Source organism: Manacus candei, unplaced genomic scaffold (genome assembly GCF_025592945.1).
Source record: "Manacus candei isolate 608988 ecotype Guabito, Panama unplaced genomic scaffold, ASM2559294v1 h1tg000070l, whole genome shotgun sequence".
Taxonomy (NCBI): domain Eukaryota; kingdom Metazoa; phylum Chordata; class Aves; order Passeriformes; family Pipridae; genus Manacus; species Manacus candei.
In genome coordinates, this window is record NW_026138118.1 from 1,822,899 (window position 1) to 1,850,196 (window position 27,298).

General features: G+C 57.5%; 2 protein-coding genes across 2 annotated transcripts in view; both read right to left on the bottom strand.

The window, feature by feature from the left end:
* Positions 1 to 4,379: 4,379 nt before the first annotated feature.
* On the bottom strand, positions 4,380 to 11,636 carry TENT5B (terminal nucleotidyltransferase 5B). The gene is made up of 2 exons (XM_051807207.1): positions 11,161 to 11,636; positions 4,380 to 7,219 (listed from the first exon to the last, which is right to left on the bottom strand). Exons 1-2 carry the CDS (start codon positions 11,344 to 11,346, stop codon positions 6,200 to 6,202), a joined length of 1,206 nt encoding a protein of 401 aa, XP_051663167.1. The 5' UTR covers positions 11,347 to 11,636; the 3' UTR covers positions 4,380 to 6,199.
* Positions 11,637 to 18,322: 6,686 nt separating this feature from the next.
* The window catches only part of SLC9A1 (solute carrier family 9 member A1), a 30,260-nt gene continuing 21,284 nt past the window's right edge, over positions 18,323 to 27,298 (bottom strand). Inside the window, exons 2-12 of the mRNA XM_051807143.1 lie at positions 26,656 to 27,116; positions 24,778 to 25,028; positions 24,075 to 24,292; positions 23,374 to 23,576; positions 23,048 to 23,137; positions 22,584 to 22,654; positions 21,977 to 22,150; positions 21,735 to 21,849; positions 21,210 to 21,311; positions 20,806 to 20,878; positions 18,323 to 20,125 (exon numbers count right to left, since the gene is read on the bottom strand). Of these exons, the coding sequence (XP_051663103.1) occupies positions 19,803 to 20,125; positions 20,806 to 20,878; positions 21,210 to 21,311; positions 21,735 to 21,849; positions 21,977 to 22,150; positions 22,584 to 22,654; positions 23,048 to 23,137; positions 23,374 to 23,576; positions 24,075 to 24,292; positions 24,778 to 25,028; positions 26,656 to 27,116 (2,081 nt within the window). The 3' untranslated portion in view covers positions 18,323 to 19,802. The remainder of the gene's footprint in view (positions 20,126 to 20,805; positions 20,879 to 21,209; positions 21,312 to 21,734; positions 21,850 to 21,976; positions 22,151 to 22,583; positions 22,655 to 23,047; positions 23,138 to 23,373; positions 23,577 to 24,074; positions 24,293 to 24,777; positions 25,029 to 26,655; positions 27,117 to 27,298) is intronic.

Below are 27,298 nucleotides of genomic sequence, written 5' to 3' on the forward strand. Positions count from 1 at the left end.
AGATAACACATCACACACCGCCCTGCGCCGCCCCGGGCGCCGCTCCAGCCTCACGCCTGTCTCCAGAGCCACCGTCCCACCCAGAGTCCCTCGTCTCTCCCGGGAGTGTCGTTATTTCCCCTTGGCATCGCCGGTGGGATGTGCAGTGGGTCCGGGCAGGGGGGTGCAAGGACACCCCGTCCTTGGTTCGTGTCACAGCTCGGTTGTGCAACACCTCGAGGCTGCAGCGAGAAGACAATTGACTTCTTTTCCTCCTTCCTGAAGGAAACGCCTCTGTGACGGTTGTCAATCATTCCCCCGAATACCTCGGGATGCCAGCAGAGGATTTTAATCAAATTTGTCAGAGCCATCATGATTCTACAAGCTGAAAGGGGTGTCCAGGCTCGGGGATCCACCCAGGTGAGGGAGCAGCAGCAGCTCGGCACACAGGGCTCACTCCTTCCAGAAGGAGCAGGGAAGAGCAGGCACAGGGCACACTGGGATTTTAGGGAAAGCTGGAATGCTGTGGAGCAGGCGAGAGGCTTTGCACGAGCTGATCCCTCCTTGTGATGGCTCAGGAGGGAAGGAAACGCCTGAGCTGCACATTCCAGGCTGGATGCAAGAAGTCAGAGGTGGGAGAAGGTGGTTGAGTCAGGGAAATCACGGAGCCAACAGCCAAAAGGTCTGTGGCAACCTGTGTTTGGAGCTGAACAGTGCAAATACTGCATGTACAGAGGGAAAAAAAGCCTTTTAAATGCTCCTCCACCTCCACACAAAAGGTTCTTCACCCAGAGGGTGGTTGGGCACTGGAACAGGTTTCCCAGGGAAGTGGTCACAGCACCAAGTCTGCCAGAGGTCAGGAAGCGCTTGGAGACAAGGCTGGGGTTGTCCTTGATGATCCATGTGGTTCCCTTCCAACTCAGGGTATTCCATGTTTCCAACAAGAGCCGAAATCCTATTTGGAGTAGAAAAGCCCAAACCAGAACCTCCAGCAGCAGCTCCAGGAGGTGAGATTGGAGGGTTCAGTGACAGAGCATCACACACTTCTCACCATCCACCCTCACCCACCCAAGGCTCAGGACCAGGCAGGGTGGGCTGTGCCATCCCCCCCAAGGCTCAGGAGCAGGCAGGGTGGGCTGTGCCATCCCCCAGGGCTCAGGAGCAGGCAGGGTGGGCTGTGCCATCCCCCCAAGGCTCAGGAGCAGGCAGGGTGGGCTGTGCCATCCCCCCAAGGCTCAGGAGCAGGCAGAGTGGGCTGTGCCATCTCCCCAGGGCTCAGGACCAGGTAGGGTGGGCTGTGCCATCCCCCCCAAGGCTCAGGAGCAGGCAGAGTGGGCTGTGCCATCCCCCGGGGCTCAGGAGCAGGCAGGGGGGGCTGTGCCATCCCCCGGGGGTCAGGAGCAGGCAGGGTGGGCTGTGCCATCCTGCGGCAGCTCAGCTCCGTCCCGGGAGCAGACTGCCCTCCCGGAGCGTCCAATATCAATGGAGCATTTGTCTCGTGCTTGGCACCAGGCTCTGGAGCACAAGGGCCCGTGTGCTGGATCGCCCAAACACAGCTATAAATGGCAAGAGGAGCTGCACAGACAGACTGTTCTCTCATGCTGCAGGAGCTCGAATGGCACAGTTAACACCCGCGCTGCCCAAGCGGCTCCCGAGGAGGAGGAGGAGGAGGAGGAGGAGAAGGGCAGCCGGGGAGAAACACTGGCACACACTGCAAGGGAGAAAAAAAAAAAAAAAAAAGCTAAATAGAGAGATTAAAATAAAATTTAAATGCCATGCTGGGTCTAGCAACCCGCCTGCACAGAGCTGGTGCCACCCTCGGCACCGGGCCAGCGGATTAAGGATGGCTGGGAGCAGGGAGGCTGGAGCAAGATGCTTCTTGCATTCTGGAGTCAAGACAAATTCCTGCCGTTTCAGCGATCCTGGAGCAGGGCCAGATGTCCTTCCAGGAGAAAAAGCTGCAGATGTGGAGCCCGCATCGCCAGCCCTGGGAGTGATCTCGCTGCTACAACGCCGAGTATTTTTGGATGCGTCTCCAGGCATTGATCACACAGCAGCCCTCTGCAGAGGTGCTGTGGGCACGTGCTGTACTGTACCACGGGCTGTGGCGTGGGCTCCTCCGCTCCTGACTCTGGTTATCCGAGCTGGGCACTGCCCAGACCACTGGGCTAAATATAGGGGACTATATTTATAGACAGTTACTATAAAGGAGCAGCCAGCCCAGCACACGTCTGTCCTCAGAGCAAAGCTCCTGAGCCAAGTGTCACTTAGAGCCCAAATCTCACCCACCAGAGCCCTCAGGCACACCCTGACTTATCCATCGCCCTCTGCCTCAAAGAGGAAAATAATGACAGACTACAGGCTGTGAGAAAATATACAGGTTTTTTTTTTATTTGACAATTAACAAAAGAGGGATCCGAATCTCGGCTGTAAACATTGATAGCTCCTTTCTGATCACAACTAGTACTTTCCACCAACATCCTTTTGTATGGTCTGATCCGCTCCAACAATGCTGAGCCGACTCTGTCAGGGCTTTTGCTGCTCTGCTCAGGGTCACAAATCCAGAGGCAGCTTATTCACCACAGCATCAACAGCAGGACCAACCACCCACACCGAAGACAGCTGATGGACTAAGACACTTTAGAGCTGCTTCCATACATGAGAGACGCTCAGGGAAGGCAGGAGGCCGTGCTGGGTTTGTGCCAGAGAGAAGGAAACATCTCTAAACCCAGCAGGTTTGGAGAGAAACCAGCTCTGCAGAGGCAGAGCCCTACTCGAGCAGGCAACAGGGACTCACACAGTGCCAGCCCAGCCAGAACATCCCAGCCCTGTTGTCAGAGGGAAGCTTTGGCCCCGGACTGTAAAAATTTGGAGATGCAGAGCCAGCAAGTCTGTCCCAAAGAGGGACTGGCACCTCGTCAGCTCCATTGTTGCAGTGGAACCAGAACCGCCTGTAGCTTGACAAGGGGAAGTGAAACTTCATCTTGGGCTGGAGGGCAGCCAGAGCTGGAGGAGCTGGCACCCAGCTGCCAGCCATCCCACGGGAATCTGGCCTGAACATCAGCAGAACTGAGCTTTTTTAGGGAGATAAGCCTTCCAGAGCCTCTCACCCTCCCCTTTTCCAAGAGGAACCACTCTGCAGGTGGGTCAGCTACACACAGTATCCAAGTCTTAACTACTCAAACCACCTTTTGCTGTTCAAAACCACCAGCAGGGAACGAAGCCGTGGAAAACCAGCAGGGAGAGTCTCCCAGTGCCATTCCCACAGCAGGGACCTCAGATCACCACCTCGGGCCACCCTCCCCCCTCCAGCAACATGAGGAGAACCAGGAAAAGGGAAGATGCACAACACTAAAGAACAGTGTTATAAATAGAAACCTCCCTCAGCTGCAGGAGCGACCTGCCAACAGCTACACAATTCCTGGGATTTGTAGCTGCTTCGGAGAGAGGGAGGGAGCAGCCTGAGGTACAAGGAGCATCTGGGCAGATCCAGGACCAGGATCTCAGCTCCTTCTGAGGTCACCCGATGGTTTTGAGCCTGGTTTTTGGTGGGAGCAGAGTCACCTCATCACCACGACTCCCCCGATTGGACAAGCAAATAAAAATAACCCAACAGATTTGAATACACTGTATTTATTCGTAACAGATTCTAAAGAATCTAGTGAGTCTATGTCAAGCCCATTGCATGACAAGTGATACAGGTGTAGGAAAAAAAAAAAAGACATTTAAAACAAAACAAAACAAAAAAAAATATCAAGTGCCATTCAAGCTACTGGAATCTTCCAATTGCCCCCTCACAAGAGGCAGCACAGTATCACTGCAAGGTCTAGAAAAAGTCAGATTCAACCCATTCACAAGAGTCCCACCACACACACTCCGTATATCAAAAGTGCAATCTCAATGGGAAGTCGCCCTGCTGAGCTGTTGGCTGTAGGGGATCTTTTTGGGCACCTCAGAGGGAAGGAGGGAATCTCAGTTTAGTGTGTCTACGTGTCTGTGGGCAGGAGCAGCCTGCAGAAAACATGCTACATGGCATCTACGTTCATCTGAAGTTTAAAATGAAAGAAAAAAAAGTATCATCTGCTCCCACAGGCAGCCCTTAAAGCAGTTTTAACTTGCACTGGAAAATCTCAAGCTCCCACCACTGAGGCTCTGGGGAGTTTTGGGGCTGCAGCAGAGCCGACACAGCAGCCTTGGCCACGAAGGCAGAGCTGTTCTGCAGGGAGGCAGCTAAAAACCTACACTGTTAGTGACACTTCTTCAGCTCTGTCTGGAGAGGGAGCAAAGCTGGACCAGTTTCAACTGGGTTAGTTCATGTTAAGCACAAGAGCCACCCCCCCACCCCTTACTCCCAACTCCACATCGCCCCTACCCCAAAAAAAGGTACCAATCTGGCTATGCACATTCCAAGGATCTAGTCTTTATTAAGAGCGTTTTATCTGCCCAGCTATTACAGTTTTGTCACAAAAAAAAAAAAATCCCAAAACAAAAGAAAAAAAAACAAAACAAGTTAGTAAAGATACTTGGAGTACCTCAGCCTCGGAGGAAGCACCACTGAAGCCGTGGTGTTCCCGGAGCAGCATCCCTAGGGAATGCCTGCTGCCTGCCCGCCTCTCCCTCCGTGCATAGTTAAATCTGAGATGCTCCACGGGCACAGCAATCCAGGCACCTCCATGAAAAACTTTTGTGCTCCAGACACCCAAAAACTTCAAAGCCACGTTGGACTGAGAGAGCCAAACCCTCACAACACAAGAGGGTCTGTTTAGAAGACTTTTTTTTTTCCTTTTTCTTTTTTATTTCCTAAGGCAAACTAACTTCACCCACCCCCCCCAGCTCCATTTCTAGCTAGAGAATGAATTTCAAATGCTGATGGAATCACATAGCTGGGAACAGGCTGCTTTGGAAGACAGGACCTGCCCAAGGGAAGATCTCCAGACTGGAAGAGCTCTGCCCATCTCCTCGGAGGACACAGGCTCCAGCAACAGCTGGAAATAACTGACTCGTGAACTGAGTGGTTTGTGCTTCAAAAGGACAAGCCTCATCTTCCCCGATAACCCAGCTGGCCTCTGGTTTTGTGCATTAAAACCACACTGCATGCCAAAACAAAAAAAAAAAAAAACCAAAACAATTAAAAAAACCTAGGAAGAGCAGCATTTCAAATTCCCCTAGAAAATACAGGATTAGGTCCAGCAGCCTGGGGCAGGCTCCTGGACAGATCATCTGCCTCATCATCTAGGAACAAGACCGTATTTTGGCACTGCAGACTTGGGAGCTTGAAGAAATTCATATGCAAGTCCCCTGCTGCCTTTTTTTCCAGAAAGCTCTGCACAGCATTTTCCACCATGCACTCCCCCCCTTCCCCAGTGTTCCCCGTTTCAGGCATTTACACGTAGCCATTCCAATACCTCCCTGGTTTATGCAGCCCCACTTTGACAGCTCTTTGCTCCAGCTGGTCCTTTCACAGGCAGCAAGTCATGCCAAAAAAAAAAAAACCAAACAAACACAACCTCAGCGACACAGAACCTCAGCCAGGTTACTAGAAATGATCTTACGACCCTCCCCACCCCACAACAGAAACATTTTCCTCTTCAGACAATCCCCACTCAAGCTCTTGGGACATCAGCCCCTGCAAAAATAATAAAGGTTTACAGTACAGTTGTGTTTATATTGTTACAGGCACTTAAACAGGATTCTTTGGTCCTTCAAAGGAATTTAGCCACTCGGGCTTCTGTTGGCAGAAACCACAAGTTTGCACACCCATAACACCTCCTGCACTAAAAAAAAAACACAACAAAACAAAACAAAACACAACACAACTCAGATCCATTTCAGGGCAGTGCAGCTCTACCTTAGCGTAATTCTACAGTCTCCCCTCACACACCCCCACCCACCCCATTGCCTCCCAGAATCCCATAAGCGAGTCTTCCCATGAACGTCCGAGTCACCTCATTTCTATAACACTGCACTTCCCATCACAGTGTACAGCAGACAGGTCTTGTCCCAACAACCCCAAGGAACAAGACACTCAAGCAGGAGTCCAGGAAGTTTCCTTTTGTTGCAGTTCTAGGAAGGTTGGTTGGTTTTTTTGTGTGGGTTTTTTTGGGGGTTTTTTTGTTTTTGTTTTTTTTTTTTTTTTTTTTTTACCCTTCCCCATCCCACCCTCCCGACTCGCCAAGGCAAGGAAATACCTTGGAGGACAGACCCTGACGTTTGTCCTGGCTCAGTTACAGGGAAGCCACGTTGGGTAGGACTGATTGCAAGGCAGGAAGGGCTGCACGTGGGTGACATAGTAGTTGAAGTTTATTTCACTGACATAAGGGGCTGGCTGGTAGTAGCAGGTAACGTTTGTGACGGTGGGGATGATGTTCTGCTCAGCCAGGACCCTCACAGCCAGCATGGCAATGAGGTTCAGGGTCTGCCTCCTCTCGTGTCCCATGAGGCAGACTGTGCTCTCATTGACCACCCTGTGGAGGGTCATTAAATAGTCATATCTGTTGCTCTCCATCCCAACAAAGTGGCTCTGGAGGTAACATTCCAGCTTCCTCAGCTGCTCACCGATGTCAGAGAAGTCTATGAAAAACCTGGAGCACATGTACCTCTGTAGTGCCTTCATATCCACTTCGGATTTGGGCTTAAACCCCCTCACCAGGAGGTTGCAGTACTTCAGGAGCCCCCCCCCTCGGATCTCCTCCGGGTTCCTGGTGGCGATGACCCTGTTCCGCAGGTGGTCCATGGCCTCCTCAAAGTCCCCGTACATGCTCTCCCCGGTGACCGTGGGGTGGAAGTTCTCAGCCATGGGGTTCTCCGAGCACTCCCCGAACAGCAGGAGCGAGTCCAGGATGATCTGGAAGGAGTCCACGCTGAACTCGAACTGCCGCCGGAGAGAGTCCACGAATTTGAGCTCCACGTTCTTCCCGCTGTTGTTGGAGAGCGAGATGAGGCTCCAGCGGTCGGTCTCGTTGCACACCTTCACCAGCTTCTGCACGTAGGCCTCCTTCAGAGTCATGGGGGTGATCTTGTCCTTGTTGACGCCTTCGGGGAGGAAGTCAAGCAGGCAATCCATGACCACGTCTTTGACGAGCTGGAAAACATCTTCTGTCTTCAGGTCCACGCCGAAAATGAGGTCCAGGTCTTTGTACCCCAAGCCACTGTCTTGATGCAGAACGTGACTGGCTGCTGAGCCGTTCAACCTGACATTATGGACCGTGATTCCTTTCTTCTCCAGGCGGCTACGGACAACCTGAGACACAAAGAGAGTCAGTGAGAGGCAAGTAGGAATTTTTTGGAGCAGCCTGGTGACAGCAGGATCCACTCCCTGGGCTTATATGGGTCACTCCAGTGCAAGACAGTGAAATAAAAAGCTAATCCATTAGAAATAGGTCACTTTGGAAAGCATCCCGAGTCCTGCCAGCAGCTAGGGGTGGCTCTCCTTTACTTATTCCCTGGCATTAGAGGGATCTGACTGCACATGATGAGCTGTTCTGCTTCCAGTGCAGTGTCTGCCTTCCCCACACTGAAGGGGAGAGGTTCCCTGACCCCATTTTTGGGGGTGGTCCCTGCCCCCCTTCATCCCCTCACAGTTCCAGCCAGCGAGCCAAGACCAGCCGACCCCAAAGTGACCCCAAACAGGGAGGCAGCAGCACAGCCTGCAGCAGTCCCAGTGGATTTAATCAGGGTGGCTCGCTCCTTTTAGCCATCCCCTTCGGCCTGTCAAGATTCATTAAAGGCAAATCAAGATGCCAGAACTGCTCAAAAGCCCCAGCCAGGCGTATGCAAGTTCATGTCCCAACTAGTAAGTGTATCCTAACAATTTCCAGTGTGTCAGAGCTTCGTGCTGAGCTTGGCATGCTATCAAGCACAAGAGGCAGCTTTCATCTTACGGGTGTTACTCCGGTGATTTTAATGCTGCCTGCTCAGTCCTGGCACACCCACCAGTCCCTCCAAAGCTTTGTTCATTTAGAGGGAAGCTGAATCACCTGCCTGATTACTTAACAAGCAGGAGGCTAAAATAACCCCCAAGACCATAAAATAAACTCTCTGGACACCAGCTTATAATTTGAGTTTAACTCAGCTCAAAGATCCCAGGAAGATTAAGTCCGCATCTTCCACCAGAAGCTCTTCCCACCTCTCATCCTGCTTTCATGTTCCTCTCCAGCCATTACCCATTTTCCTGGGACTCCCAGCTAACCAGCCTGAAGCGAGGCTATGGCTTGAAAGAGCCAAAGCTTGGGACACAAATGGACAAATTGTATCACCAAGAGCCAGTCCAACCAGGCCCTTCAGCTCTGCGAGGCTGCCCTAGTTTGAGAGGCCCCACAAATTCTGATTTTCGGCCTCCCAGAATCCCAATTTTAATTCAGAACTTTATCAGAAGGGGCAAACCCTCTTGCTGGTTGAGCAGACAGTGCTGGGGGAGATCAGAGCGCTGCAGCTCCGGCCTCAGCAGCCGTAAAGCTGCCCCTCCACGAGTTTTGTTTAGAAAGAAGAACACACAAAAAGTGAAGAACTGCAGCGTGAAACCCTCACTGTGTCACAGACCCCTTGGTGACCCAGCTAAGGGCCGCCATCAAGTTCTGCTGCCTCTGCAAAAAAAAACCCCAAAACATCTCAGAACAACCTCACGGATGTTTTTGCACTTAGAGGTTGTTCAGGCTCACGATGCAGCTTCCCTGCTGGTGTTTCCCTTTTCTCCCTGACACGAGCCATCCCTGCTCAGGCTAGAAACATGCCTGGGCTCCTTGCCAGGCCCGTGGTGACAGTCACATGTCAGGCAACAGTTAACCAGGGAGCTATTCACCATCAGAAGTCTCAGGTCCCCACCAGCACATCCAATCCAGCCAGTGAAAGAAGTTGTTTTCCAAGGCAGATAGTTTGAAAAAAAATAAAATAAAATTAAGTTTACTCCTGGAAGAGACACAGGGTTAATCCCCCAAATTGAACAAACATCATGCAGGGGAGCTCCTGGTCTGCATCTGCTGCCAACTGGAGTCACTCACCCGGGGCACGGCTCCAGCACTACTCGTGGAGTTAAGAGTTTTGTGCTATTAGGCTTAGAGAGACAAGATGTAGGTCACAAAAGTGTTAGATGCGGAGCCAGGCCCAGTGCTTGGAGAAGATCTCATTCCAGATTAATTCCCTAACCCCAGAGAACATCTGCTTAACCCCTTTCCGAGCAAAGCTCGGGACCTGCAGTGTTTCAGACCCATAAGCTCCAGGCTTACTTGAGCTCCCCAGGTCTGTCCGTGTGAGATGTACTCAGAAAACAGGGGAAAAATGCAACTGCTCGAGTCAGCTTTGTCCTAAATCACCCCAGAAAGCTCCAACCCTGCAGAGCACCTTGCCATTCCCTGGGAGCTCAGCTCCCCAGCTGCAGGCAGTGGGTTCAGGGATGCATTTTTTCCCCCAGAGGGTTGGATATTTCTAGGGTTAGGCAGCTGCTGACCTGCTTCCCAAAACAGCAGCTCACCTTCCGTGTGGTTGGGATAATTGACTCTGACAGCCAGGCAGGAGCAAATCCTGCTGCGTCCTGACCTGCCGCTTCCCACCTCCCACAACAACAACAACAGGATAAATAACTGCCTTTTGGGTTACTTGTTCCAGCTTAGTCAGCCCTAAACACAGGGTCTGCCAGTACGGCCGGGCACAATTACAGCCCTCAGTTATTCCATGTTTGAAGTTGCTACTGGCAACATCCTTTTCGGCAGCTCCGACACCGAATCGCCGCAGTTTTTGTGGAACCAGAGAGGAATAACTGGTGGAACATTTGATGCTGCACAGTGCTGTGGTCTCGCCCGAGCCAAGGGCAGCGTCCTGCCTGCAAATCTCATCTGTCATTCAGCTTCAAGATCCAGCGGCCAAAATTTAGCGCTTCTGCCCCCGACAGATGCGGCAGGAACTCGAGGAATTTAAAACCAGCCGAGCCTTTCAAATGTCACCCTCCCGTCTTCCAGGCTTAACTCGAACTATTTCTCAAGCAGCTGAGGCTCCGAAATCCCGGCGATTAGGTTATTGTGAAAGCCAGTTGGGTTTTAGCACCGTGAATAGGCTTTTTAATTAGAAGCCAACATGCCCGATTTTACATTTGATGAGTCATTACTGAGGAATGAAGTCGCCTCCCAAACATGAATATGCATCAGCTCATTCGAACTACATTGTTAGTTTAATATTAAACACGGTTATTACTTGATAGTTAAACTAACAGGAGCTCGTGAAGTCTCGGGCAGGCTCTGGAGGATACATCAGTGTCCCGAGAAATCAAAGGACACGGACATTTGATCCGGCATTTGAATTAATAAATGCCTCTTCCAACACAAGCCCAACATGTCCACCAGCACGAAGCCATTTCGTGGAAGCAGCTCCAAAAAAAAAAAAAAAAAAAAAAAAAAAGAAAAAAAAGCCACTTTTGCCTTGGCCACACACACTTCACAGCTCTTAGGGCACCAAATTAACTCGAAAAGAGGAGGAACAACACAAGATGGGAGGAAGCTGAGCATTTTAAAGGCATGCAAGTTTTCCAGGAGGGTCCTTCCAGCTTTAGACATCGCTGCAGTGCAATGAATTCCTGCCAGCCCTACCGAGACCCTCAGGGTTGGGAAGTGGGGCCAGTTGAGTGCACAGCACCCCCCGGATGATGGGAGCCGGTCCTCCCATGCAGCTTTTAACCCCTGTGGAGCATCCAGGCCAGGCTGGACAGAGCTTGGAGCAACCCGGTCTAGTGGAAGGTGTTGGAATAGGGGTAGGGGCTTGGAATGAGACGGTCTTCCCGAATCCCAGGCGTGCCAGAGGCCAAGCAGCGTCTTGACAATGCTCTGAGACACAGGGTGGGATTTCTGGGGTTTGTGCCGTGCAGAGCCGGGGGCTGGGATGGATGATCCTCGCGGGTCCCTTCCAGCGGAGAGTATTCAAGGTATTTAAGGTACTTTGCAACCCAAAGCGTTCTGCGATCCCCGCGCCAGGAGCTCTGCCCTGGGCCCGGCGGGGGGAGGCCGAGGGTGCCCGGGCGGGTTGGCTCGGGGCCCGACGGGGACGATTAATGTCGCCTCAGCACTTTTTATTTTCTCCCTGACCCCCGCTGGAACCGGGGCAGAGTCCAACGGGGCGACAGCGAGCGGCCCGTGTGTCCCCCCGCACCCCGCACCCCACAACCCACCCGGACGGCCCCTCCAGCCCCTCGGCGCTCACCTGGACGATGGTGCGGGGCCGCACGGACAGCGTGGGGAAGTTGCCCCGGCCGTGGATGGGCACGGCCTCCCCCAGGATCTGGTCCAGCCGCTGCACCTGCTCCCACGTCAGGACGCTGAAGCGGCTCCCGCGCTCCTCCGAACCGCCCGGGGCGGCCCCCGCCGGCACCGCCGACACCTCCAGCATCTCTCGCAGACCGCCCCCCGTCCCCCCGAAAAACGAGAAACGAACCGCCGCCCGAAAAAAACGAGCCGCTCACCCGGAAACAGCCCGGAAACCGGCCGGAAGTGGCGGGTGGGGAGGGGAAACGGGGGGGAAGGTTTAAAATGAGGGGGAAAAGGTAAAAAGGAATCCCCCGAGAGGCGCCGGCGAGAGGGGGGGGGGTGGGCGCGCGGGGCGCGGCGGGAGGCGCGGTCGGTGCCCGCAGGGACTCGCAGCGAACCGGCCCGTCCGCCCCCCGCCCGCCACCGGCTCCGCCGAGCGCTGCGCCCGCCCGCCCCCCGCCGCGCCTTATATAGCCCCCGCCCGCGCCCCATTGGCCCGGCCCACAGCCAATCCCGACCCGAGCGCGGGCACGGGGGGAGGAGAGCGGCCGGGCCCGGAGCCAATTGGAGGAGAGGGGAGGGGGAAAGGGGAGGGACGATGGAGGGGGCGGAGCGAAGGCGGTGGAGCTCCGCCCCTCCGGCGCGCGGGAATCCCGGCGGCGATTAGTCGGGACGGGGCGCGCGCTGAAGGGACACCCCATTGATGGGCTTTGATTCCCCATTGATGGGCTTTGATTCCCCATTGATGGGCTTTGATACCCCATTGATGGGCTTTGATACCCCACTGATGGGCTTTGATACCCCATTGATGGGCTTTGATTCCCCATTGATGGGCTTTGATACCCCACTGATGGCCTTTCTTACTCCACCAATGCCTCTTTGATGCCTGTTTGATTCCCTTTGATACCCTTTGATTCCAATTCATGCCCATCGATGCCCCATTGATGCCCCTTTGATGTCCCTTTGATGTCCCTTTTATGCCCTTTTGATGTTCTTTGCTGTCCATTGCTCTTCATTGATGCCCATTGATGCCCCAGTGATGCCCAACAGGCTGGTACCCCATTGATTCTCCATGGACTGATACCCCATTAATGCCCTGTGATCTGATACCCCACTGATACCCCACTGCTGTCTATGCCCTAGTGCCCTGCTGATGCCCCATGATCTGACACCCCATTAATACCCTGTGCCCTGGTGCCCCATTGATGCCCTGTGATGTGATGCCTCATTAATGCCATTGATGCCCCATGCTCTGGTACCCCATTGATTCTCCATGGACTGATGCCCCACAACCCATTGCCCCCAACTCCCCCAGGCCAACAGTGTCCCCAGGGAGCTCTGGCACCCAGGAGACACAGGGTCACACCGCGGGGTGACACCCCAGGGTGACAGAGCTCTCCCAGCCCCGGGAGCTCAACCCCAGCCCCTAAATCCCATCGCGTGGCCTCACTGCCAGTCAAGCCACCGCCTCCTCCTGGGGCCAGACGTGTCCCCAGCCTCTGGTAGCCCATTTCCTTTCATCCCAACAATTCCCATCCCTTTAAAGAGCTCATTTCTCCGCAACATCTCCCCCTGCAGACATTCCCAGCAGGCGCCTCCCCGCCGAGCTGGTGCCCGATGCCCCGCGGACCCGTGGATGGATGGGCACGACTCCAGGCTCTGCATCTGCAGCTGCTGCTCCCTTTCCCCAGTTCCTGCTTGGAGCTGGGATCCATTCTTAAAAGCTACAAACCCCGTTGGAAGATGAGCCCAATTTTATTTTTACACCCTCACAGGGTTTTATTGCGAGAGCTCCCCTGAAAACCCCCACCTGCCCACCCCGGGGCTTTGCAGAGCTCTTCCAAGCTGCAAAGTCTGTCAGTGAAGCCAAGGTCTCTCCCATATCCCAGGGGTTTGCTGCTGGAAGCTGGAGTTGGCAGCGGAAAGAGCAACTGAGTGCTGAGGGATCTGGGGGGAAATGGGGTGTTTAGGAGCATCCACAGCTGAGGCTGGAGGGGAAAGGGGGCACCGGGTGTCCCAAGCACTGTCACCTCCATAATCCTCCCCATTCCCTGATGGGGAGTCTCAGCAGTCCCCATGGGGGCTGGAGTCCCCTCTGCCAGGGTCCCCACTTGGGATTCTCCTCCTGCTGAGGTGTTTTGCTCTCTGGCTTCTGTCTGTGTCATCCCATGACTCCCCCAGTCATCTCCACCTGGATTAAAAGCTGCTCCTGGTTGCTCTCCATGAGTCTCTGAACCGGGGCACAGGAGGAGGGGAGCCCTGCTGTAAAATGATTTTTCCAAGGAACTTGATAAAATCAGGCAGCTGCCTCCAGTTGCAAAACCCTTTTTATTCTGCCAGCAGCAAAGCTGGATCGGGAAGGGTTTCCCAAGGTTCTGAGAAGGGCCAAATAGTGTTAGGGATCGGGGTCCATCCAGCTGGGGGGATCCAGCAGGATGAAGGGCTGACTGGGGGCTGAGCACCCCTCGGGTTTGGGGGACCCCACGGGCCACAACACCTCTGGGTGGAGGGGCAGGATGTGCCATGGAGCTGGTGGGATGGACAGGGCACTGCAGGTCCCTGGGGGACGAGCCGGTGGCCTGGCAATGAGCTGGGACATCCACGGGCCGGGAGGGACGGGCTGCTGCCAGCTCCGGAGAAAACATCGGCCCATTAAAAAGAGCTGACGCGCTCCGGCCGGACTGGCTGAGCTGCTCGTTAACATCCATCACCAAACGATTATCCCAGAGAGCCGCCGGCAGCGAACCCAGCGCTGGGAATGGCACCCAGGCCGTTTCCTTCCAGCTCAGCAAGAGCCAGCCCGGGCTTTATTCGTTTGTTTTGTTGGCAATTAAGGAATAATCGTCGTCCCGGGGTGAAACGCGGGCGGATCCTGCCTCCCGGGTGGTGGCACGAGGGTGGCAAAGCCCCTTTGGGGATGTGAGGGTGGGACAGGGGCTGTGCAGGAAGACGGGGGCTCGGGGTGCCACGGTCCCATTCGTCCCACGGATCTGGGGTCGGCAGCATCCCAGTGCTGCCCGGGGGACACCGGGAAATCATCTGGGGTGGAGCCGGAACGTGCCCCGGCGTGTGCACGGGGAGGAGCAGGGGTCTTCCTGAATTCCAAGCATTTCCAGGGGTACGGAAAGGGGCAGAGGCTGCCAGGAGGGCGGGTGGGGACAAAGGTGGAACATCCCCACCTGAGCTGAGCCCCGCGGGGCGTTGGGAACCTTTGGCAGCTCCGTGTGGCGTGGCGGGCTGGTCAGTGGGGGAACTGTGGGGAAAAGGGCTGGAAGCGCCGGGGGAGCGGGGCAGGGGGCGAAAGCCCAGCCTGGAGGTGAAGAGACCTCAGGGACGCCCTGAGCCGCGTGGGACCGGCTCCGTCCCACTCGGCATTGCGCAGGGTGTGTGCCAACTCCCTGAGCGCGCAGGAGGGACCAAGCCCTTCTCCCGGAGCCACCAACGTCACCCGGTGTCGCCCCGGGGGAGCAGCAGTGCTCGTGTCGGGGTGGGGGCATTCCTCCCGCCCCGCTCCCACGGCAGCCGCCCTGGCACCGCTCACGTCAGCCGCGTCCCGGGCTGTCCCCGTGAACACGCGGGCTGTCCCCAAGCCCACGGCGGCTCTCACCGGGCACGCACGGGCTGTCCTGTGCAGGGCTGCCCCGTGCACACGCACAGCTGTCCCCGTGGACACGCAGCTGTCCCCACGGCGGCACAAACTGTCCCCGTGCAGACACGAGCTGTCCCCGCACACACAAACTGTCCCCATGCACGCACACAGCTGTCCCCACGCAGACATGAGCTGTCCCCGTGCACACAGCTGTCCCCACGCAGATGCCAGCTGTCCCCAGGCAGGCACCAGCCGTCCCTATGCATTTCCCTGCCATCCCCATGCACGCACTTGCCACCATCTCCACACAAACGCCCGCTGTCCCATGCACACCTGCTGCTGTCCCCACACACTTGTCACCGTCCCCACGCCCACACTGCCATCCCCACTCACGCCGGGCTCCACGTGCCTGCTGTGGGTTTAGGAGGTGGAACCCTCCTCTGTGGCCGTGTCCAGCCCCTCCCTGGGCAAACACAGCTCCTGGACACCTCCCAGTCACTCGGGTTCACTGTCCAGCTCCTCTCGCTCCCACACAGCCCATCCCAGAGGTGCCACTGCTGCTCGCTGTCCCCAGACCCTCACTGATGGGGAACCCGTGTCCCTGGGGCTGTGCCACCAGCTGCTGTGGTGGCCCTGAGTGGCCACAGTTGCCCAGAGAGGTGGTTTTCCCATGCTGGCCATGGCAGGGTTGGATTTGGCACAGGTGCACAGTGAGCACTTGTGTTCACTGCATGGCATGAGGGGGGTCACTCTCTGCTGTCACTCTCTGCTCTCAGCCCGGGGTCCCTGTGTCACCATCCAGGACCCCCAGACTCGGCCCCATCCCCGGCTGCCTCCTGGAATGGATGATGAGTGATGCCTCCGGGATGCCCTCGCCCTGGAGAGGGGCCACCAGGGAGGCCCCGAGATGAAAGGGAGCACAGGGTGTTATTACTGCAGGTGACACAGAGCTGGGGAATGGCTCCTGTCACCTCCCCTGGCTGCTGCAAAATGCTGCCCGGGGAGTGTGGGGGGGACATGGCACCCCCGGGGCTCAGGGACAAGGACACAGCAACGACATGGAGCACCAACCTGGCCCCACAGTGGGCAGGGACTGAGATGCCCTCTTGCAGCTTCCCTGGGGTGTCACCAGCTGGGGAGGTCTCCATCCCCTGGCAGCATGAACAGTGACCTGTGTGTCCCCAGGCTCAGTGGCTTCCCGGTGACACCACACGCTGTTTTTCTTGGCATGATTTGTGCCTTTAAAGCCGTGGCAGGGGATGACCCATCTCAGTGCCACTAATTTGAGCCTGGCAGAGAGCGCAGCCGCTCCCTTCGCTTTGGGTTCTTGGGCCCCGGGTGACACCTGAGCACGGCTGAGGGTGGTGGCAGCTCCAGGACACCTTGTGCCATCGCCGTGCTGGCCTCTCCTCCTGGGAAATTTGGGGAGCCAGCCAGGAGCTCTGCCTTGTTGGGCTGCTCAGCCTGGAGCCAGTGATTTGAGGAGTGATTTCATGGCCTTTCCCAAGTCCTCTCGGTCCTTGCTGGGGCTGTGGGAATGTTTGCTCTCCTCCTGCCACCCACTGCCCCCCAGGCTTCATGTCAGACCACAGAGGGAAACAACAGAGTCCATCTCCTGGCTGGGGCAGTTTCCTGCAGCTCTTTAACCCCCATGGATGGGGGTTATGGGGAAGGGGGATAAACACCCTGGCACGTGTGTGTGTGTGTGTGACAAGGTCGTCCCGCTCAGGAACTCCCTGTTCAGGAAGAACTTGATGTGTCCTTGGTGCCACCACCATGGCCCAAATACACTTTGGGAGGGAAAGGGGGGATACAGGGCTGGAGGGAGCCATATGTAGGGAAAAGGCATCACCACCAGGACTGTGGATAGGGCTGGGGGTACACACCAGGGCCCATCCACCCCTGGCCTCGGCACTTCGTGTGCTTTGGCAGTTGCTCAGCGGTGACAGCCCATCCCTGGGGGGGGGATCATTAGTCCTCCCTCATTAAAAAAAGTTACTCACCCTTTAAGACAGAAACAAGAATATCCTGGAAATGCCTGGGTTTGGGGAGCTCTCACATTAAAGCTATGACTGGAGCCAAGAGGACGGCTGCACGTGACGCTCACTGGCACGTGGGCAGGTGAGATTCCCGGGCACTGCTCGGGGCTGCCGTGCTCCTGCTGCTCCCTCCGTGCCCTGGGCTGTATCCAGCACCTCTAGTTCTCCTACCCCTTGAGCTGGGATGGCAAAACCGCTGCTTTCCTCCAGCAAGGACAGAGCCATGGCCTGGCTGTGCCTGTTCCTGCCAAACCCTCCCGCTTTGGCACTGCTGCCCCCAGGGATGAGCCACCCTGATCCTTGTGTGGGGTGCAAGGATGGCACTCACCAAACTGGCACCTCCATGGGGCATATGTCATTGCCCACCCCGTGGGCCCCATGGCATCACCTGCCCCATGGCATTGCCCATCCCATGGGCCCAACAGCATCACCCACCTCATGGGCCCCATGGCATTGTCTGTCCCCTGTCATTGCCTGCCCCATGGGCCCCACAGCATCACCTGCCCCACGGCATCCCCTGTCCCACATCCCTGGCCACCTCATCCCGCCCAGGCCCCCCTCGGCAAGGAGGGAACCCCTGGGGCAGGGTGACCTGGCCAAATCCCAGCCCGGGGCCACGGGGGACCCTGGGGTTCAGGTATTTTAAGCAGGTGAGCAAGGCCGGCGCTGACGCGCTGCTGGAGGGCGGGGGCTGAGTCACGGCCGCCTGGTGGCTCAGGGCTTTAATTTGCAGCCATGAAACACATTCCCATTGCAGTTGCCCCAGGGCGAGGGGCTCCGGTTGCCCCGGGCTCTGGGAGGGGTCTTGGTGGGGAGGGGGGAGAAGGTGCAAGCCCTGCTGGAGCTGGGGAGGAGGATCCTGGGGGATTTTTGGGTTGCCCTCACCCAGGCAACCCAGGCAGCCTTGAGCCTCTTCCCTCTCTGCAAACGCTCCTCTCTGAGGGCTCAGCTCCAACTCCTGGGGAAATCCAGGAAAAAAATCACAGGGCTCAGATGTCCTTGAGCCCCCTTCCCTAGGGATGGAACCTTTAGCCCCCCCAAAAACCCTGCTGCAGCGCCAGGACAAGGCAGCTGCTGCCCCTTCCTGCCTGGGGACAACATCCTGAGCTTGGGGTGGGCAGAGCTGTGCTGGCACATCTAGCCGGCACCCCAGGGCTGTGCCAGGGTGATCCATCCCCCTCCAAAAGCACCTTCATCCCGTGAGACCACCAGCCCTTTCCCTCCCAACACACCCTTACATCGGTGTGGCTCTGGGAGGGATGTGGGAGCCCAGGATCTGTCGAGTATCCATCTTTGCCAAAACTGGGAATGGCTTAAAAAGCCCCCCTTGGGATGAGGTTCCAGTTCTCCCCAGGCCACAGCAGGAGGGCAAGGGGCAAACCCTCCATCCCAGTGCTGGGGACGAAGCCTCACACCCACCTTGTTCCTCTGGGGCAGCCGGGACCGTGTGGCAGAGGGTAGGAGCCCGAACAGCTGGAAAATACCCCCACTAAAAATTAACATTAATTTATTAGAATATTTATGATAAAAACCAAGAATCTCTCTTTACATGTGGGTTTGGTTTTTTCCTTTTTTTTTTTCCTTTTTTTTTTTTTTTTCTTTTTATACAAGAGAATTTCCATTGCTTTTTGTTGTTGTTTTGTATTTTTTTTCCCCCTCCTGGAGGCAGAGCAGGGCAGCAGGCAGGCGCAGGCAGCGACGTGGGTGCTCACCCCGGCACACACCGGACCCCCAGGGGTCCCAGTGGGATGTGGAGCGGGGTGGGCACGGGGGGCAGGTGCCCACCAAGGCAGCGGGGCAGAGGCGACGCGTGGCAAGGCACGGCACGGGGAGGGGGGAAGCGGCTGGGGGGGCTCCCCAGGGAGGGGAGGCACATGGCATCCACGTGGTGGGAGCTGGGTGGCACATGGGGGACGAGGTGATGTGCTCAGACAGGATGCAGGACACCCCTGGGCCCGGGGAGGGCTGTAAATCACCAAAACACTCGGTGATCCCTCCAGCCAAGCTTTAGGGGAAAGACGGGTCCTTCCAAACCCAGGACCCCTGGCACCCACTGACATCCCCCTCCTGCCAACTTCCCAACGTGTCCCCATGCTGTTCCTCAGCTCTCCCCCAGCTCCTCTTGGTTGCAGGAGAGATAAATAATCCCCCCCAAGTAGGAGATGCTCCCCTGGCACACCCCAGACCCCGTCTTTGGTTAAGGAGCAGCCGCTGCCGCGCTGGCACAGGGTGAGGGGCCAAGGCTGGTGGAGAGTCCCCACGGGGACAGGTGACAGTGGTTCCAGGAGGGATGGAGAGGCTGCTCAACGAAAGGGGATCCTGGCTCCCCCCTTGCATGGCTCTAAGATATTTATTTGACAAGACCTGGCATGAAATGTGGGGCCAGGGGGGAGGATCCTGGGCACAGCTGGCCCTGGGGGGGAAGTGGCCAGGGCAGGGAGCAGAGGCACCATCCCGAGGTCCCTGGGAGGGTCCTGGGGGGAGTGTGTGTATGCCAGCCCCACACAGAGCCTGGCTCCTGTTGTCCCATCCCTCTGCTCCAGAGCAAGGCAAGGGGGCAGATAAAGCACAACTGGGGAGAGGGGAAGCTGTGCCATGGGGGAGCTGTTATGGACACCCCTGGTCAGAGCCCCCTGTGCCGGCCGCAGCCCCCCCAGGGAGCCACTCGCAGGCCCTGAGTGGGTGGGCACCTCTAGGAGAGCCCCGTGGGGGCTGTGAGGCACCTGCAAATCCCAGTAAATCGTCCGTCACCCCCAGGCCACGGCGCCCGAGGAGCCCGGGGCATCCCGGGGCTCCTTCCCTGCTCATCGGGGCCAGCCCAGGGCAGAGCTGTCCTGGCAATTCCCAGTCCATCCAGGACAGTCTCCCCTTCCCAAACCTGGTGTGTAGTGACAGGAAACCAAAAAAAGGAGAGCAAAGAACGAACGAATGAAGAGAGAGAGTAACGATAACGAGGCTTCGTGCCAGCAGCTACTGCCCCTTGGGGATGAAGGGCTCCCCCTCCTCCGGCTCCGGCCGGGGCCCCGGGTCGCTCAAGCACCGCAGCATCCGCTGGTTGCTGGGACTGTCGCCGGTCCCCGGGGTGAAGACATCGTCAGTCCCCGGGGAGGAGGGCTCCTTCACCCGCATCACCAGCCCCTCCTCATCCTCCTCGGGCGAGGGCGGGAGGCCGCTGCAGCCCTTGGGCTCCTCGCTCATCAGGTCCACGGACTCGGGGGACTGCGGCGAGGCCGGGTCGATGGTGATGATGGGCAGGTTCTCCGAGTCCGCCTTGGGTTCGTAGGCCAGCGGGTCTGGCGGGGCAGAGAGGGGTCAGGAAGGGAAGGGGGGGTCTCAGGGACACCCAGGTGATGCACCCCAGATATTATGGCTGGGGTGTTTGGGGCTGGAGGGCCTGGGTTGTCTCTCTGCTTTCCAATTCTGCTGTGTAATTCCTTTCCCCGATTTCCACATCCCGTCTGGAGCCGCCGACAGCCCGGCTCCATTTGGAAGGACAAAGCTGCCCTCTGCTGATGGACCGCAGACTCTGCAGCCCCGTCACACCCCGTCACACTGTCACCGTGTCACCAGAGCAGGAAGGGACACACAGGACAGGAGGAACTGAGGATTGCAAAGCACGTGCGTGACAGAGGAGCTGGGAGTCCAGACCAACAGGTCTTGGGGCTGAGCGCTCCTGGTCTCCTCCCCTGGGGAGGGCAGGGAAAGGCATGGACACAGACATGGCTGCATGGAAGGAGTAAGCTGAGCTCTGGAGAGACCGGCCAACCCCACTTGCCAGTGGGAATTGTGCTGAGAAGCAAACTAGGTGCTTCTGCTCAGAACAGCAAACCCCTGGGGCTTGGCTGGATGGGTGTGGGATGGGGATGGTCGGGGCTGGAGAGCCACAGGGAGCCGAGGAGGTGCAGGACAGCACACCCTCCGAGTGTTTTGGGTGCCAGCAGTGACACTCCTGCCACAGCTCCATCCCACCTACCTGAGCCTATGCGAGCCCGGGACATGGTGGGCGAATCCAGCCTGTGAGCCGGCACCGTCAGGTAGTTGTTCATCTGGAATGGGAGCACAGGGACTGTCTCAGGGGAATGGCCAAGGTACATGAGGAAGGGGAGGCAGGGAACTGACCCCAGGCCCCAGGGATGAGCAAGGAGCAGCAGTGGGATGCACAGCACATGTGCACATCCTCCCAGCCATGCTGCAGGGAATTGCTCAGAGCCTGGGGCAATCAGAGACCCCCAAGGTTTGGGGTCGCTCACTGTCATCTGAACCTCAGCTCCCTCCCTGTGCTGGACACTCATGTGTTTCCCAGGCTGGGAAGCCACCCTGTCTTCCCCATCCTCCCCAGCCTGTGGCAGCATCCCAGTTCCAGCATTGCCCTGACACCTTCTGTTCCAGCTGCCGGGCCTTCTGCCTCCGCAGGAGCATCTGGTTCCAGGCCTCCTCGTAGGGGTCGGCCACGAGCGTGTGCCGGTTGTAGGATCGCAACTGGGAAGAGACCCCAAGGAAAGGAGGCGTTAAAATCCCACACGGAAAGGGAAGGAAGGTCACAGCCCTGTTTTCCCTGGAGATTGATGAAACAGCCACCAGTGGGCAGAGCAGCTCCAGGCAAGCTGGTGGTTCATCTCTTGTGTGCCACTGTGGGATGCCTGATCCTGACCCACCTTGGCCCAGTGAGGGTTTAAAGGCTGGGCTCACCCCTTGACCAAGCCATCCTTCCCCTCAGATTATCCGAGTGCCATCTCAGGAGGAAAAGCCTCCTGGGGATGGAGAGCCAGGCCAGGAACACAAAGGGCAGCAGGGTAGGGACAGTGGGAGTGAAGGGCCCAGCTGAGGGCTTCTGGTGGGCAGTGGTCCTGGCCACCCCCAGCGAGGCAAAGGGGACACACACGGTGCCAGGGGACACCTCACCCTCTGCCTGGTTTTCTGCAGGTTGTTGCGGAGGATTTTCCGGATCTCCTCCTCCTTGTCCTTGGACAGGGCCGGAAGGATGCGCTCCACAGGGAGGGACTTGGGGTTGATATTCCTGCGTGGACAGACAGGATTCAGAGCGACACCACAATGGCCACGCAGGACCCAAGGGCTGCTTGCCCTGTGGCCATTAGCAGGGAGCACTCAGGGTCCCATGGGAGGTGCCAGGGCTGGGAACTCACTGGATGGAGACAGTGGAGACAGCAGAGGGGATCTTGCCTATGCCCCCACTCTCCACCAGCTCGATGGCCTGCTTCATCTCCATCTTGTGGTAGAAGGCGATGAGCTGGGGCTCCTTGGAGCGCTCCCCTGCGATCAGGCACTTCTTCACATACTTCTTGTTGAAGCGGTTCAGCCTTCCCGAGGACACGGGGAAAGAAGGAGCAGCAACATGTCAGACCTCCCCCTGCCCTGCCACCCACTCCCTGCTCCCCATCCCTGGCCCAGGATAGCCTGTTCAGTGGTGGGCTCAGTTCCCACCAGCGCAGGTTAGGCCAAGCTTCTCTGAATCCCTCCTGAGCCACACAGACTCCAAAACACCCAGAAGCTGCTCACACCCACTATGGACAGTCCTGAGCTCCTGCAGGGACCAGCCACCAGCAGCTCCCACCCTGCTGTGGTGAAGGGGCACAGCCCTGCAGCCCCGCTTGGACCCAACCCAGGGCCATAATTCACCGCAGGGAGAGTGTGTGTGAATGTTACAGCCTAGGGAAAAACCCAGCACGGGGCTGAGAAACCTTCTGGGTGGTGATTCAAACCCTTTCCCAGCCACCAAACCTCCACACTCACTTGTCCTTCCAGTGGTGATGCCCGTAGTGACCACAGATATCCTCAATCCCCGTCAGAAGGTGATCCAAGAACTGGAAGAGACACTCCAAGGCGTCAGCAGCTCAGAGGGCTGTTGCCCACCCTCTCCCCACCCCAACACCCAGGCTGACACAGAGGGCACTCAGGGGGTGCAAAATCAGGGCTGTGGGTCCAGGATGGGCCTCGGGAGGGCAGGACAGACCTACACAACCAGGTTGCGGCTCTACCAGGCACAGGGGAGAGCTGGGTCGGAGCGGGCACTGGATGACACAGACGGGAGAGAGCCCTCGCTCTGTCCCCCCTTACCTTGGGCACTGATTTAGGGGCAGGTCCTGCTCTGTGAACCTGCCTGGTTACAGCGGTGGAGGTGGCAGAAGCAGAGAGAGCAGAGGGCTAAGGCGGCGACGAGAAGCGCGCGGGGAGGGCCGGCCGGAGCAGCGCGTTACCTGTGTGTGGATCTCTTCGTTGATGGAGCGTTTTGTCTCTTGCTTCTTCTTCACGGCCAGCAGATCCACTAAGGGCCGGATGGTCATGCCCTAGGGAAGGGGGAGAGGGGGTTAGATCTCTCCCCAAGGCACACTGGTGGGAGCAGGGGGGGGTTCAGCAAAGCCAAGTCGCTGTTGGTGTCACCAGGGAACCTCAAGAGCTTTTGGGGGGACAGTGACAGGGTCAGGGAGGGAGGGTGGGGTTGTGCTCCTCACTCTCCACACACACACACAGAGCCATTAAATAACCCCTTTCCCTCTGAAACCACAACCTGAGCACCACCAACCTGCACGAAAACTGTGAAGAAGATGACGGTGATGATGGCTGTGAGGAACATGTCCCTCATGCCGAAATGTTTGTAGTCCAGGAGGTACCCGAGGGAGAAGGCGATGGCTCCCCGCAGGCCCCCATAGGCGATGATGAACTGGTCCTTCGGCGTCAGCTTCACAATTCGGAACTTGTTGATGAACCAGGTGAGGACCAGGACACCTGGGGGAGCAGGGCAGGGTCTTGTGTGACCACATGGTGAAGGATCCCCTCCAGACCCAAAGAGACCTCCTGGCAGTCCAGCCTGCAGTGCAGTGTCACCCTCCCCAGGGTTGTGGGTGTGGGTGGGTGCTGTCCTGCTGCTCATCCCAACATCCCTCACTAGCTCCAATCCCACACCTGGGACAAACATGGCCTTTACCCCACCTCCCAAAGCCAACCACCTGCAGGGGTGGTGCCCATGGTGGAGCAGTGCCACCCAGTCAACTCCAGTCTCCCCAGCAAGGCAAACCTGGGCATCAGGGTCCTGAGAGTTGCCCATGACCCAACACCAGGGTGGCCACTCAAGGCCACATTGGACTGGAGCAACCTGGTCTAGTGGAAGGTGTCCCTGCCCATGGCAGGGGGGAACTAGATGGTGTTTAAGGTCCCTTCCAACCCAAACCACTCCATGATTCTGTGACCATCCCCAAGGACTTTGCCACCACACTGACACCTCACCTAACACCCTGGCGATGAGGCAGAAGAGCAGCGTGCTGATGACGAAGGTCCAGTTCCAGTAGTGGTGACCAGCCACGGTGGAGACACCCAGGAAGATGAAGATGAGGGTCTCGCTCACGCTGCTCCACATCTTGAGGAAATACTTGATGGTGGTGTGAGACTTGTGGGAGATGTTGGCTTCCACATAGGGCCTCATGACCACGCCGGAGGCGATGAGCCTGGGGGCAAGGTTGGGACACTCAGCAGTCATGGGGACATGGGGACAGCGCCAAACCCTGGCCCTGCAGCAGTGTTTTGGGGGACAGCCCCAAACCCTGGCCCTGCAGCAGCATTTTGTGCTCTTGCACCAAAACACAGAGCAGGACAAAGCTTGTGAGGCACCAGCAATTATTCAAGGCCTCTAGAGAAGGCAACAGGAGGTTTATCCTTCCCCCTGGCAGGGCAGGAGTGAGCATTGGAGCCAGGCCCTGCCTGCTCCTGTGTACCCAGGAGAATGGGAAACGGGCTGCCAGCACCCTGGGATCTGTGGAACAACTCAAGAGTCACTTTCCTCATCTGCCTCCCTGCTTATACCACCCCAAACACACCTCTGGCCCTCACTGGGCAGTTACTAGCCATGCTGGGTCGGTGGTTACACCACAGTAAATCCTCCAAACGGTCCTGGGGACAGGAGGGTGTCTCATCCCCCCCATTCCCAACTCACGCCATAATGCCGGAGAGGTGGAAGAGCTCTGCAGAGAGATAGGCCATGTAGCTGTAGAGGAAGACGAAGAGGGGCTCGATGACTCGGATGTGGGAGGTGAAGCGGGACGTGAAGGCGGCGATCACCCCGTAAATGACGCCCACCAAGACACCACCCAGCGACACCACGAAGAAGCTGAGGAAGCCGAGGATGATGTCGAGGATGGTCACCTGCTCGAAGTTGGCAAACTCCTCAAAGAGGTGGTAGAGGACCTGGGAGGGAGAAAGGAGATGGGTTCAAACTGTCCTGCTGGCAAGAGACAACCCCACCTCGGAGGAGACCTGCACGGGGACCTTCCCTGGGAGCCAGGCAGGGCCCCAGTGTGGCACACCTGAGCTGAGGTGTGTCAGTGCTTGGTGACCCCACGCTGGGTCCTGTGCTTGACCAAGCCTCATGCCAAAAAAGGCTGGTGGTGCTTTGCTACACAGACCCATAGGGACCGACCAGCTCCTCGTCCTCTGTAGCTCGGAGGGACACTGGGCCATCAGAGATGTGTCTGGGACAGCTCTACTCTCCAACTGTCCCAGGAAGGGCTTTGGTCATGGTCTAAACCAGCCAGAGACCATTCCTGTTTCCCAATGGAACAGTCAGGAAGGATCCAGGTTGGGAGACCCTTGACAGATGCACAGAGAGAAAAGCCACCATCTGCTCTGCTCAGCCGGAGAGGAGCCCAAACCCTTGAGACAGCTTTGGAACTGAGGGAAACCTCACAGGAGGAGCCCACCCCGGGCTGCATCACCTTCTCCCACCTCCAGACACTGGAGAGATGTTAAGGCAGCATGTCAGGATGGGAAAAGGGATTTAGGGCATCCTGCAGGAACAGCAGCACTTGCAAGCAGGCAGAGGGCGAGGTGCCAGCTCCTGCCTGCCAGGGCTGGGCCCTGGGACATGGGCAGGGACAGATGTGGCAGCAGAAGGCAAAAGAATTCCCCAGGGATGGGAGCAGGGACACAGATCCTGCAGGCAGCCCCTCTGGTCAAAAATGGGGGAGTAGTGCCTGGGAGGAGCCCTGTGGTGGGTCAGCATGTTCCTCGTCACCAGGAACCTCGTCAGCAACACAGCAGCACGCTGAGCAGCCAGCTCCGAAACGGACAGCTGGGACATGGGAGAGGAGCCAGGAAAAAGCAGTGGGTTAGAAGTAAATTTAGAGGTCAGCTCTGCAGAGAGGAGGAGGCCACACTGATGGCTGAGCCAGCACCTGGACACTGACGTCCTTTGGAAATGGAGCAGGCCTGGCTCCACCTCCCAAAGGTCCCTGCAAAGCTGCTGCTCAAAATGGGGCCGAGGGTGGTCTGGTGGGATGCCAGCCTGGCTGCAGCCCCCCAGCTCCCCTCTTGCCATGGCTGGTGATGTCCTGCCCTCCCACCTCCTCATGGCTGCATCTGGAGGACAGCAAGGGTGACCACATGAGAGGAGACAGAGGGAGCAGCAGCTACATGGCTGTGCTGCCTGACCCAGCACCAGCCCCTCTTGCTTTCTCTGGCAGGACAGGCATGGGCACGGCAGCAATTCCACCCTGGAGAGCTGATTCCCAGCAAACCAAGGCACCAGGCACAGTCCCCGCTCTTCACCAAGAGGCAGCAGCTGGCTGGACACGTGCCCTTGGCCTCCCCAAACCATCAAGCAAACTGCTTCACCCTAACTCACCTCCGCAGTGTTTTAAGCCACTATATTTAGCTTCGAGCTGGACAAGGTTTGGAGCGTTTGGAGCTGCTGCAGCTGAGCAGCTTGGAATGGCCCTGACATGAGCTGCCAGTCCCGGTGTCCTGGTGCCACCACCCCGAGATGCTCCCCCAAACCCAGCCCCATCCCCTTGGCCGAGCCCCTCCGCGCACTCACCACCGTGACGGCGTCGTTGAGCAGGGACTCCCCGAAGACCAGGATGTGGAGCAGCTCGTTGATGTGGATCTCCTCAAACACGGCCAGCACGGCCACAGGGTCCACGGCAGAGATGATGCTGCCAAAAAGCAGGTTGGCCAGGAGGCCGATGTGGTTGAGGCCGGGGCCACCCAGCTGGCACACGGCGTACATCAGCCCCCCCAGGAAGAAGGCGTTCCAGAGCGTCCCCACCACGGCGAAGATGAGGATGGTGCCCAGGTTCTCGGTGAACTGGCGCAAGGGGAGGAAGTAGCCGGCGTCCAGGATGATGGGTGGGAGGAGGAAGAGGAAGAAGATGTCCGATTTGAGGATGGGGGGCTTCTCGCCCACCCCTTTGATGAGCCCCCCGACCAGAAGGCCCACCACGATGAGCAGGCAGCTCTCGGGAACGATGCTGGACACTGAAGGGATCACGTGGAAGCCTGGAGAGGAGGAGGAGAGAGGAAGGCACATGTTGGCTGTACAAATGGAAGGTGTTGTCTGCAGGAGGACACCCCTGCTGGGGTCAGGGAGCAGTTCCCAGCCCTCCCTGCACTCTTCAGCATCCACTATCTTTGTGTGCCTCAGTTTCCTCTCCTGTCCCAAGAGGAAAACCTTGACACTC